A 12,585-nucleotide genomic window follows, 5' to 3' on the forward strand; every position below is an offset into this window, starting at 1 on the left:
AAAGAATGGTTAAGCAACGCTGACCCAATTCTGAGGATTTCAGGGACTTCAGGGGATTTCCTAGGCATTTGATAGGTTTTGATCCTCGTTCCTCTTAGAGTGACAGCGGGCTTGGTCATTTGAATGACATGCCTCCTTTACTGGAATGTGGGTGGCAAAGATGACTCAATGAGATCTACAGATGTTGAGAACACTGTCTTCCTGATACCTCTGGAGACACCTCCTCACATCCCTTGAGGTACTAGTTTGAGTTTTAATTTTCTTTCTCCAAGAGGAATAAAAACTCTTGGTAGCTAGTAGGTTTCTAGGTCCACTCTATCCAGTCCTGGCTCAGGGCTGGCTGGAGCGCACCTTGACAAGGGAGTCATCACTGAATCTCATCCATTTCAGGCTCCTTGAAATCTTAGGAAACTCAGACATACACTAGAAGGATGAACCAGAGTAGAGTTTATTTTTGATCTAAGGTAGAAGGGAAAAGTTTGGGGCAAGAGTAATCCAGGACCCAGAAGACATCAGGATAGTTGCAAACCTCATCAGGCAAAGTGGCAACAGAGCCCAGCCTAGGTCAACTGTGGAGTCTACAGGAACGTGGCCCGGGCTGGAGCCCCCAGACACCATGTATGTCCCCCACCCTGTTCCTCAGGAGAAATGAGGGAAACATAAACAACAAACGGTTTCCAAAGGGAGCCTGGAAACCCCCAAAGGCAGCTGTGTGCCAGAGGGTGTGTGGAGAAGGGGAAGAGGAATGTGGCAGAGCCAGACCTCAGCCCTCTTGTCTGGCTGCCTGCTCCCCCAGCCCCCCATCTCTGGGCTATGCAGAGGATGGGCGTGGCAGGAGAAGACAGAGGAAAGGGGCTTGGACAAAGGGAAGGTCCACACACACAGGTGCAGGCATGCCGTGAGAGCGTGCAGCCTGTGTGACCCACAGGGTTGGGACAGACACACCCTAGGAGTAGAGGCAGGGGAGTGCACCTGTGGGCATGTGCAAGCTGTGGGTATCCCGGGGTGGGGGGAATGGGTGAACTCTGCTCCAGGGCGGGTGAAGTGTCTGGGTGACCAACGTGGCATGGGCAAGAAAGGTAAAACAGGTGGCCAAGTCCCGGACCCAGGGAACACTTCTCAGATGACTCTCTGGTGACGTGGGAGGTCCTGAGGAGCCTGAGGAGAAGTCTCCGGCCCTCCCGCCAGCCTACTGGCAGAGCCAGGTCCAAACTGGACACTGGCTGCAACTGCCCCTGCTGGCATGGCTCTGGACACGGTGCCGTGCAGGGGGCCCAGGTGGAGTCCTTCCTGACCCCTTATCTTTCCCTGAATCCCAGGGAACCCCTCCCTCCTCTGCCCTGCACAATCATGCCTGCATTGCTACAACAGTTTCCCAGAAAGTTAGTCAGCCTCTCCCCACCTATGCCTCAGCACAATCTGCATATGGCCTCAGGAAATCATGCAATCCCTTCCTCAAGAACTCAGGTGCCCTATCACTTGGATCCGCATCCCTTCTCTGCCCAGCCCTAGCCTCCTTCTCCTACTCCTCTTCCCTCCATCCCTGAGTCCAGACCTGGAATCAAATTCTGCTTCCACCATAGGCAATCATTAGCCCTCACGTGTAGAATGGGCCTCAGCATTACCCTGTTGTGGGGAGGAGCATGTGTTGTTTGGAAGCCTGCCCTCCCCGCCTCCTCACCCCCACTGGCCCCCAGTAGGTGCTCACAGATGCCATGTGGCTCCTCTACCTCCCTCACAATTGTCCCTCCCACAGATTGGGCTCCCAGGACCTCTGGATGCTCATACTCTACCTCTCTCAGACCTCAGGGCCTCAGAGCAGCCTTCCTTAGCTACTCCTGGCTTTCAGTGTCCTCCTCTAGTTCTAAATTCTACAGTGACCAGGTTAGAACACCATTTCCTATTACTAGTCGATAATCACTCTGGGTGTAAATGTCTTCCCTTATTAAAATACTTGGTATCATGGCTCTCTGCATTCTCTGTCCCCCTGAAGCTCTTTCTAGCTTAGCTCAATCCCAGGGTGAGGGCAATGGAAGTATAATGGGGCGGTGGGGAAGCCTGGTGGCTCCTGTGAGTGCGGACACCCCTACAGCCAGCGGGCCTTGACACACAGTCCTCTCCTCCTTGAGGGCCAAGCCTCTCTCTGGATGGGGCAAGTTGAGGGCAGCACAAGGAGGGGATCTGGACTCTCCTCATTTCTTGAAAAGAAGGAGGGGAGCATCCTACCCACCCAAATGCCTTCATTTCCTACTGAAGTCGGACACTTCCCAGGGCCCCCATAACCTGGGAATGTAGCAGCAGCTGAGATGAGGGTGAAGTTAAGGCTGTAAGAAAACACTGCACAAACAGCGCTGGTGAGTCAAACCACATCCATGGGGCTACACTGCAGAGCTTGTGCAATGTGGCCTCTGCCATGAACCCCAGAACCCAATTTGGGATCCATGCACTGAGCAAGGGCACAGAGACTAAGCTGGCAGAAAGGTCTCTCCTCCTCCTCCTTCACCCCTAACAGCTCATAAACTCAGCAGAAGCAAGAAGTACCCGGTGTGGGAGAAGCTGCTGGTCCTGTAAATGGGTGCTAGGGAGTAGGGAGTGGGGAGGAGAGAGTGAGGTGAACAGCGTTCTCAGACCCAAGCACACTGCAGGGGCTGGTAGCGCCAAGGTTACAGCTAGGAGGGGGGCCTGGAAAAATGATATCAACCCCAAAGTCTGAAATACAGACTGAGTGTAGCAGACACTCCCCCCCACCCCCGCCCCCCCGCCCCCCGCAAATACCTCTGATGTTTCTCCAGCCAGGGCAGATCTCCAGCCAGGCCCCGTATGCAGAGAAGAAGGGAAGACAGGATACTCACCCATGTCAGCCTGTCGGACATTTTTCATCCGGATGACCTTCACCGTCAGCAGGTGGCATGGAGAGACCCCACCCTGTGGGTTGAGAGGACAGCGGACTCACTCTTCAGGTAATAACAACTGACAGAGAGAGCAGCTCAAGCAGGACACAGTTCCCCACTGCTCAGACCCAAGATGCCTCCTCACAGTCAATCCACACCTCTGGGCTCTGTAGGACACTGCTGGTCCCCAAGGCTGCTGAGGTGAGGGGCTTACTTCTTGTTATTACCACATTTTTTTGTTTTGTTTTTTTAATGTTATAATTATTTTTATTTTCAACTCAGACTGTATACAGACAGTTCATCTGCCGTGGCTAGATTATCAGAGATAATAATATCACAATGGGTAGCATCTACTGAACACTTAACTCTTTGCCAGACACTTCTCTTACATTAAAAAATGTAGCAGGGGAGGAATAGAGAGAGAGGGAGACACAGAATCTGAAATAGGCTCCAGGTTCCAAGCTGCCAGCCCAGAGCCTGACACAGGGCTCAAACCCACGATCCACAAGATCATGACCTGAACCAAAGTCAGACACTTAACTGACTGAGCCACCCAGGTGCCCCTTTCTTACATTTTAAAAACTTCATTAAGACCTTTATGACTGAGCTATTGCTATGGTTTTAAATTGAGATACAATTGAGATATAACATTGTATTAATTTTAAGTGTATAACAAGATGACTTGATATACATACATATTGCAATATAATTACCACAATGATTTTGGTTAACATCCATCACCACACACAGTTATAATTTTTTTTTTCATGTCAGGGGAAGTGTCATCATTTTGATGTCTGTCCTTCCAGCCTCTTCTGGGGCTTATTCTAAGCAGCAACAATAGAATGAAGCCTGGGAAGGTGGCTACTTAGAACCTGAGATAGATGTGTAGGTCAGACATCAGGCCCCTTCCCAACAGCTGCCTCGGAATCAGAACAAAAGTCAAATGGACAGTCTGAGGAATCCTTTTGTGAGATTAACTGAAATATTGGAAATCCTCACAGTCAGTAACTTTATCTAACAGGATTCTGTTTTGAGCTGGGTGACTCGGAGCAAAGGCCACACACACCACTTCTCTCCTGGTGTTGGAAATATGGCTGTGGCCATTGGCCCTACCCATTCTGGGCATGGTGGGCTCCTCATTGCTCACTCCCCAGCTGGGAGAGGGGGTGTCCTGGTATGATCTGGTGAGGAAGCTGGAGTCAGTTTTCACCCAGGAGAGCAGTTCTGGCAAAGCCCACTCCCAGATGGCAACCAGACTTCAAATGCGGGCCACCAGGCCACGGCCCAGGCAAGGGTCAGTCCTCAGGGACATTTCCTAGTGTTGAGCTCTCAGCCATCACAGCCATATTCCTGCCTCCAGGAGGGCTGTCCTTAGCCCTGCCTGACCCCCTTGTGTCTGTCTGGAAGGGAATGAGCACTCACAGCTTCCTGCAGGACCTCACTTGAGGTGTCCCTGCCTCCCAGGGAAAGTCCTCTGCTGTCATCTAACCCTGATACCTCCAGCGAGGTTGACCATCTCTTCCCACTCTAACTCAGCAAGACTAACACCACCAGCTACTATCTCTTGAGTGTCTGCCACATGCTAAGTGTTGTGTGTATAATCTCTACGTTTCATATTGCTCAATCCTTACAACACCCCTTGAAGCAATTATTATTAGCCTCACCTTACAGATGGTGAATCTGAGCTTAAGCCCTTTGACGCTGGGCACTCAGCTAGAATCAGAGGAACCCGAGTTTGAATTCAATTCTAATTCCTAAGCCTGTTGCTCATAACTATGACCATGCTATCATCTTACTTGAAAGCAACACTTAGGGCACCTGGGTGTCTCAGTTGGTTAAGCATCTGACTTCAGGTCATGTCATAATCTCATAGTTTGTGGGTTCAAATCCCACATTGGGCTCTGCACTGACATGACAGCTCAGAGCCTGGAACCTGTTTCAGATTCTGTGTCTCCACCTCTCTCCACCCCTATCCCACTTACACACTCTGACACACACTCTCTCTCAAAAATAAATAAACATTAAAAAAATAAAAAAGAAAGCAACCCTTAACTTTCAACACGAAGACAGGTGCTGCTTGCCCCTCACCCCCTCCTCCTTCATCTTTTCCTCTTAGAACCTCTTTTCCTGACAGCTTCTTCTTTTCACTCCAAATTCCCTCAAGGCCCCCAGATAATCCCCAAACACCGGTAGTCCTTCTACCAGTAATGCTTTTACTGGCTACATTTCTGCCAATGTATTCCATGATCTCTCTCTTTTTTATTTTTTAAAGTTTATTTATTTATTTTGAGAAAGAGTGAGAGCATTAGCAAGTGGGGGAGGGGCAGAGACAGACAGTTAGAGAATCCTAAGTAGGCTCCACGCTGTCAGCACAGAGCCTGATGTGAGGCTCAAATTCACAAATCATGAGATCATGACCTGAGCTGAAACCAAGAGTCAGATGCTTAACCGAGCCACCCAGGCTCCCCTCTCTCTTTTTTAAAGAGCCAGTGCACACCAGAGCCTAAGGGTTCTTGGAGGAGTTCTACTTTCCAGTAGCCACAAAGGGCTACCTTGAGTCTCAAATCACAATTTCTAGCTCAGGAATTTGCAGCAGAGACTCAATTTCAAAGTGCTCTACAAACTACTCTGACATCTTTGTCAGCAGGGAGATAGAACCTGGCAGTGGGTTGGGAGTCATTCTGGGGGCCATTCTGGGAGGTAGCAGTGGGACCATGGGATTGAGGTCTTGGGTCTAGGTGATTCCAAGAGCCAGGTCTGAGAAAAATAACCTTCTTGGATAAAAATGAATGTACATGTTTTGCTCCTGCTATAACCAGCTGAACTGGAGTGACACTAGAGATAGGCAAAACTTCACAGCTCCACAGATCATTGATCCAATTATCAAGATCCAATAGAACACAGCTCAGTGTCTGTGACAGTGCAGATGGGAGCCAGAAACCCCCAACATTATGAAACTCAAGTTTATGAGGTAGCTTATGGTGTGGTAAGGGTAACCACTTTAGGGACTTGGATAAGCCTGTCCCTAGGACAGGATACCTTGGCTCATTATCAGGATGAAACCATAGCCATGGCCAGACATCATGCCAGCTGGGCCGCAGCCCTGGAGCAGAGATGGACATCAGTCCTTCGGTTCATGGGGCCATTGGGGCATCCTGGGTAAGGAGAAGGGAGTACTCAGGGGGTTGGAGCTCAAGGCAGAACTATTTGACAAACAGTACAGAAGTGTATTCAGACAGGGGTGCCTGGGTGGCTCAGTCAGGTAAGCATCGGCTTCAGCTCAGGTCATGATCTCACAGTCCATGGGTTCGAGCCCCACATTGGGCTCTGTGCTGACAGCTCAGAGCCTGAAGCCTGCTTCAGATTCTGTGTCTCCTTCTCTCTCTCTCCCCCTCCCCCACTCACACTCTGTCTCTCTCTCTCTCTCTCTTTCAAAATAAAATAAAGACATATATAAAAAAAAAAGAAGTGTATTCAGACATGTTAATAACCTGCAGGGAGGGTGGGCCTGCTAGTTTTCAGGAAATCCATGTGGGAGAAAGAGTTCTATTACTCAGGCTGTGGCCACACAAACAGCTCCTGCTCCAGCCTACTCCCTGTCCTTGGTTCCTGGCGCTGATCCCTCCAGGACTCTACTTCTCCTTGAGACCTATTCAGGACAGGGGGTATCTCACCAGCTCATATGGAAAAGATATTGCCCCATGACCCTCAGGACTAGCTATTATGCAATTCAATAGTGCCCCTTCCCAGGCCCATTCTTATAGGGAGGACCTTGATGGAGGTTGGGGAGCACAACTAACTACCCTCCCCCAGGATGCCAGGCCCTGAGCCTGTGCTGGTACATTGTACCTGCTCTCATTTAGCCCTCCAACCACACTGTGGGGAAGGCGCTGTCATCCCCGCTTTGTGGAGGAGAAGACTGGGTTTAGAGAGACTGCATCTCACACAGGGGCACACAGCCCAGAAGTGGCAGGGCCAGGACTCAGGCGCAGATCCACCTGACCACAGGGCAGCACACTTTCCTCTACCTGGAGGCTGACTCTCACCGAGAATGAACCAAAGTGGCTCAAAGCTTGCTCCGGGTCATGCACTGGACTACTTAATAGCAGAGGGAGGAGTAGGCCCTTGGCTCCCAATTCAGGGCTCTCCCTGCACCCCAGGTCTAGCTGTCACCACAAATTAGTCAGTAGTTACAGATGGGCTCCCAGGGACAGGCTCCCACATGGCAATGGGAATTGGGGAGAGGGTCTGACAACTCTGTTGCAGAGGTGGTGGGTGTGATGCCCATCCCCGGGCCAGGCATATCCTAACCAAACCAGCCCCCAAGGTCTGGAGTGCAGGAGAGGGGAGGGCAGAGCACAGGGAGCCTGTGGGCTATGCCTCCCCAGGGCTTCTCAGGACAGGCACGGCTGGTGGTGCTGCCTCCTCCTCCCCAGTGAACTGGGTATAGCCTGTTCCTTGCAACACCTGGATCAGAGCCCCAAACAGCCTGGTGATCCCTCCCTGGATGTGTGGGCCCTCCCTAAGAGGACACCACCATTGGGATGGAGACTTTATGGGACCTCAGAACATTTCCCAGCTAGTCCGAGCAACATCCCAGCCCAACCTCCCAGGAGGTTCCCGGGAGGAGCTACCAGAGCTGTTTTCCTTTTTAACACACAGACTAGGTAAGGGGTCACAGCAAGAAGGCCAGCTCTGAGCCTTGGACCCTCTGGGAGCTGAGAGGGACAGGCACAGTCCTCAGCTGTTTCACTTCCCCTGTCTCTCCTATGGAGGCTCTCCCCTAGTCTGGGTTCCACAGGCTCAACCAGACTGGGGAGGCAGGAACAAGTGCTGACCAGAGGCTCTTCCAGCTCCCCAAGAGCTGTGGGGAAATGTGGACACATCCCAGAAGGTGATGTCTATCTTGGCCAGGGCAGTGGGGCACCAGGCACCATGCAGCTCAGAGCTCCCCTCCTTGGGCTCATTGGAGGGTGAGTAGGGTCTCCATCTCCCACCCCAGAAGGACAAGACACTTGCAGGGCATCACTCGTCTCATTCAGTGGTTCAGTGTGGGCTGGGGGAGGGAGCCCTGGGGAGAAAAATAAGGAAGAAATTGCTGCTTAAAGTCCCGGCTACAGCATGTCTATGGCAAAGTGGAAGCTTGAGGTAAATGGGAAAGCTGAAGTGGAGCTGTCTGGAGCCCTGGCAACCTGATCCTTGAACCCAGAGTCTCTCTATGAGGCCATGAGAAACCGGATGGACCCAGGAGTCTTGACCACAGACTCAGCTGGGCTTCGCGGCTAATGTGACAGGCTGGCAATGCCACTGATCCTCATGCAACACCACAACACACACTCACAAGGCATGGCAGTTTAGAATGTCCACAGGGTAAATTTCTACTCACAGCTAGGACAAGCAAGTGTGGATCCACTCCTGGTAGTGCCAAGCACCGTCTATCCAGGTGCTGGCCTGGCTACAGATGGCTCTGAGTCACACCATAGCACCGTGTTAAGCCCATGGGGACTCTCAGCTGGGCCATCCACCCAAGAGCTCCAGCTGGGCAACACTATGTCCCCAGGTGTGAGGTAGGGGCTGCTGAGCCTTGGTGTTCCATGTCTCTGGAATCTACAATGCTCCCAGCCCTCCCTGTGCCTGTCTCCTGCCCTCAGCCTCTGCCCCGCCTACCCAGTACTGCCCCCTCACCTCCAAGGCGCAGGGGGCTGAAGGCTTGCCATCTTCTGCTTGGCCTAGGTCTGGTCGGTAGTGGGAGAGCCAGGCGGGCATCTGCTTCTGGAGCATCGTGTCAGCTCTCCAGCTGGGTGGCAAGATTGGGAATTTATATTCTGACTCAGAGCTCCGCCCTGCAGACACCTCTCTGCTGTGGCTGGGATTGCACTGGGAGGGGTTAGGGTGGGTAGGCAGATGGGGAACAGGGGGTCTAGACCTCTTAGCATCAAGGGACACTGAAGTCTGCAGATCTTGGAAATGCAGGAACCATCAGGGAACTCTGGCCCTTGGGATCAGCAGTTGGCCATCCCTCAAAACATACCACCTGGCTGTCCAAGGGAACAGCAGGGCAAAAAGAGGATCTGGGACCCTCACAATTTAGGATTAGCCCAGCCATGATCTGGGAAAGCTCTCTCTCTCTTCAGCTTATCAAGGTCTTGGCTCAGAGATGCCCCTCTGGCCATCTGAGGAGATCGGGGGGTGGTGTGCGGGGAAGGTGTCCTTCCTCCTAACTCCACTAAATCCCACAGCTTGGTGCCCAAGAGCTGTAGGCAGGGACTTCAGGGGAGGCAGAGACCATGGTCAAGACTCCCAAAATTAGAAGAAGAAGAAAAAAATAATTGCCTCAATCCTTGGTGAGGAAAGGGTCAAGTACAGGTATCCCCAGCTCTTCTTCCTGGGAAGCCAGATGGAGAGAGGGTGTGCCCAGACTCTGCCTGTCTCAGGACAGCTTAGAGGATGCTCCTGCCCCACCCACCTGATGCCTATCTCGGGCCTAGTGGTAGGATCACTCAGGGGCCTGGTGAGGTGACTTCGCCTGCTTGGCTGCCCAGCTGGGTACGCTGGGAGTTTCCTGCCTGAGCTGTTGCCCGAGGCCCCACAACCGGCTTTTCTGGCCCACATATTAAAGTGATTTTGTGAAATTGAGGGTGAGATCTGAACACAGGGCTGACTAGGTCCAAATGTAGGGATGGAGCTTGGTTGGTGGTATCTGTGGGACCTCTTTCTATGCCAGGTAGAGGTGACATCACTCCCCGAGGACCCAGCAAGGATTAATTCCTCACCTTTCCTCTTTCTAGATGCCTTCAGTGCCTGTCTTTTCCTTTCCATCCCATCAGTGGCTCCTGTCTCTCAGCTTCCTCTGCCTCTCAGGGATTCATGCCCCCCACACCTGGCTGGCCAGTGAGCTTTGTAACCATCCCTTCAACTGCCATTCTGCTCAAATGCATCCAAAGCTTAGCCATTCTTTGGCAATGAATTGTGGATTCCAATACCTTCCATAAAGCAAATAAATCCCAGAAACAATCCTGTGTATATGTGGAATTTTAGTGTCTGATAAAGGAAGTCTTTCAAAGAGGGATGAAAGGATGGACTATTCATTATTGGAGAAACTAGCTTGCCCTGGAATAAAATTATTAGATCCCAACTTTATAACTCTACAAAAACAAATTTCAGACAGATTAAAAATCTAACCATTAAAATAAAAACATAACAATAGTTAAAATAAGATATTGGACAACATTAATATAATATTGGGATGAAGAGAATCTTCCTAAATAAGGTACAAAGCCTAGAAGCCAGTAAAGATATATTACCAGATTTGAATATCCAGAAACATAAAATTTCAATCAAGCAAAAGATGTCACAAGAAAAGCACTACCTCCAAACTATATCCCAAAGTTTTTCCTCTTAATAGATATCCATGGATAACAAACTCACCGTTAAAAAACAATGGTAAAGAGAGTCATGCCCTGTCAGATTCTAAGATAAAGTACAAAGCCACACTTAGACAAAACATACTTAGTGTGTCACTGGCGCAAGAACCGGACCAACGGGACAAAGAGAGAGGGATCAGAGACACACTCTGATATTTAGTGGAACTTAATCAATGATAAAATTGGCACCACAAATCAAGAGGGAAAAAAGAGCTGTTTAACAGATGACACACCTGAGTGGCTCACTAAATAGAATAAATTAAACATCTCCATTATTGTCATATTTAAAAAATAGGCTGTACATGGGACCAACACGTGAAATGGAAAACTATAAAGCTAACAGAAGATAATGTGGGAGAATCTATTTATGATCTGGGGGTAAGAAGGATTTATGAAACACTTGGAAACCAGGAACCATAGGGCAAAACATTTTTTTTTTTTTACAAATAGTTTATTGTCAAATTAGTTTCCACATAACACTCAGTGCTCATCCCCACAAGTGCCCTCCTCCATGCCCATCCCTCCTCCCCCCACATCCATCTGTCCTCAGTTTTTGTCAGCATTCAAGAGTCTCTCATGGTTTGCCTCTCTCCCTTTCCCCCACCATTTCCCCCCTTCTTCTCCCCCTTGTTCCTCAGTTAAGTTCCTCCTAATCCTCCTATACGTGCAAACATATGATATTTGTCCTTCTCTGCCTGACTTATTTTGCTCAGCATAACACCCTCAAGGTCCATCCATGTTGCTACACATGGCCAGATTTCATTGTTTCTCATAAGGCAAAACATTTCTAAACCTCTACATAAGGATTAAGGATTTCTGTCAACTAAGAATATACAGAAAAAGCTAAAAGACAGCTAACAGAATGACACAAGATATTTGCAATGCATTTGCAAATCTCTGAATCACTAGATCACTATCTAGTATATACAAAGAATTCTTATGTAATCCACAAGAAAAAGATGGCTGTGCCAACATAAAAATAGACCAAAGATTTGAACCTGCAGTTTATGTGGGAAGGGAATCCCAAAAAGCTAACAGGCATTTGAGGAGATGCTCAAAATCATCCATAATCAGGGAAATGCACATTAAAACATGAGTGAGATTTCACTCCAGTTTTAAATTGGAAAACACCAAGAAAGTTGAGTAATGGTTGCCCTTCCGAGGGGAGAAGGGAGAAGGATATGTGGGTACAGGGAAATAACAACCAATCGTGAGGGCAGGTATGGGGCTCTTGGGACGAAGGAGGATATGTTCCACATTCTTGGAGGAAATTTTTCCCCTCCAGCTTTTCCCCAGCTTCTCTGCCATTGCTCTATTGCAAACCTTTGCCTTTATGCATTGCAACTACTGCAGTAGCCTACCCAGTCTCCCTGCTTCCTCACTTGCCTTCCTATAAGCCATTCCCTGCAGGAGGGCGCAAGTAGTGTCCTGAAAACATCAGCTAGATGATGTTACGACCCTGAGTAAAACCCTCCCAGCTTCTGGCTGCTCTCACTTCTTGCCATGCCCTGGAAGGTCCCGTGTGGTCTGGCTGCTCACATCTGTTCCATTCCTCCCCTCACACACGAGTTCCAGCTCTACTGTTCCCCCCCCCCCCCCCCGCCTGGAACATGGCAAGCTCTTTCCCACATCAGGGATTCTGCACTTGCTGTTCCCCAGCCTGATGTCTTTGACTGTGGCTCTGTATGTTGCTGCTCTTTTTCATGGGCATGGGTCTGCACAAATGTCCTTTTTCTCCAGCAACTCTTGCCTGACCGCCCTCCATTAAGTGTGTGTCTCTCGCCCACCTGTGTGCTTCTGAGTCACTCTGGTTATTTGATTTGATTTAATGTATCATATCTTGGGTTATCTTGTTTATTTTTTCTTTCTGCTTCTTTCCATCAGACTGTAACTCTTTTTTTTTTTTTTANTCTCTCTCTGACCCTCCCCTGCTCACGCTGTCTCTCTCTCTCTCTCCTAGAAATAAATAAAACATTAAAAAAAAATTAAAAAAAAAAAAAAAAAGGGAGATAATGGTTCCCGGTGTCTGGCACAGTACCCGGCACATAATACATCCTCACTAATTGGTTTTTTTTTTAATATATTTTTTTATTTATTTCTAGGAGAGAGAGAGAGACAGCATGAGCAGGAGAGGGTCAGAGAGCGAGGGAGACACAGACTCTGAAATAGGCTCCAGGCTCTGAGCTGTCAGTCAGCACAGAGCCCGACGCGGGGCTCGAAACCATGAACCTCGAGATCATGACCTAAGCGAAAGTCGGACGCTTAAC

General features: G+C 49.6%; 1 protein-coding gene across 1 annotated transcript in view; it reads right to left on the reverse strand.

Moving 5' to 3' along the window:
- PLA2G4E (phospholipase A2 group IVE) overlaps positions 1–12,585 on the reverse strand; it is a 56,354-nt gene that overhangs the window by 25,580 nt on the left and 18,189 nt on the right. The window contains exon 2 of the mRNA XM_039232869.1: positions 2,853–2,925. Coding sequence (XP_039088800.1) covers positions 2,853–2,925 — 73 coding nt within the window. The remainder of the gene's footprint in view (positions 1–2,852; positions 2,926–12,585) is intronic.

The sequence above is a fragment of the Hyaena hyaena genome, unplaced genomic scaffold, assembly GCF_003009895.1.
Source record: "Hyaena hyaena isolate Hyena2069 unplaced genomic scaffold, ASM300989v1 scaffold_70, whole genome shotgun sequence".
Classification (NCBI taxonomy): domain Eukaryota; kingdom Metazoa; phylum Chordata; class Mammalia; order Carnivora; family Hyaenidae; genus Hyaena; species Hyaena hyaena.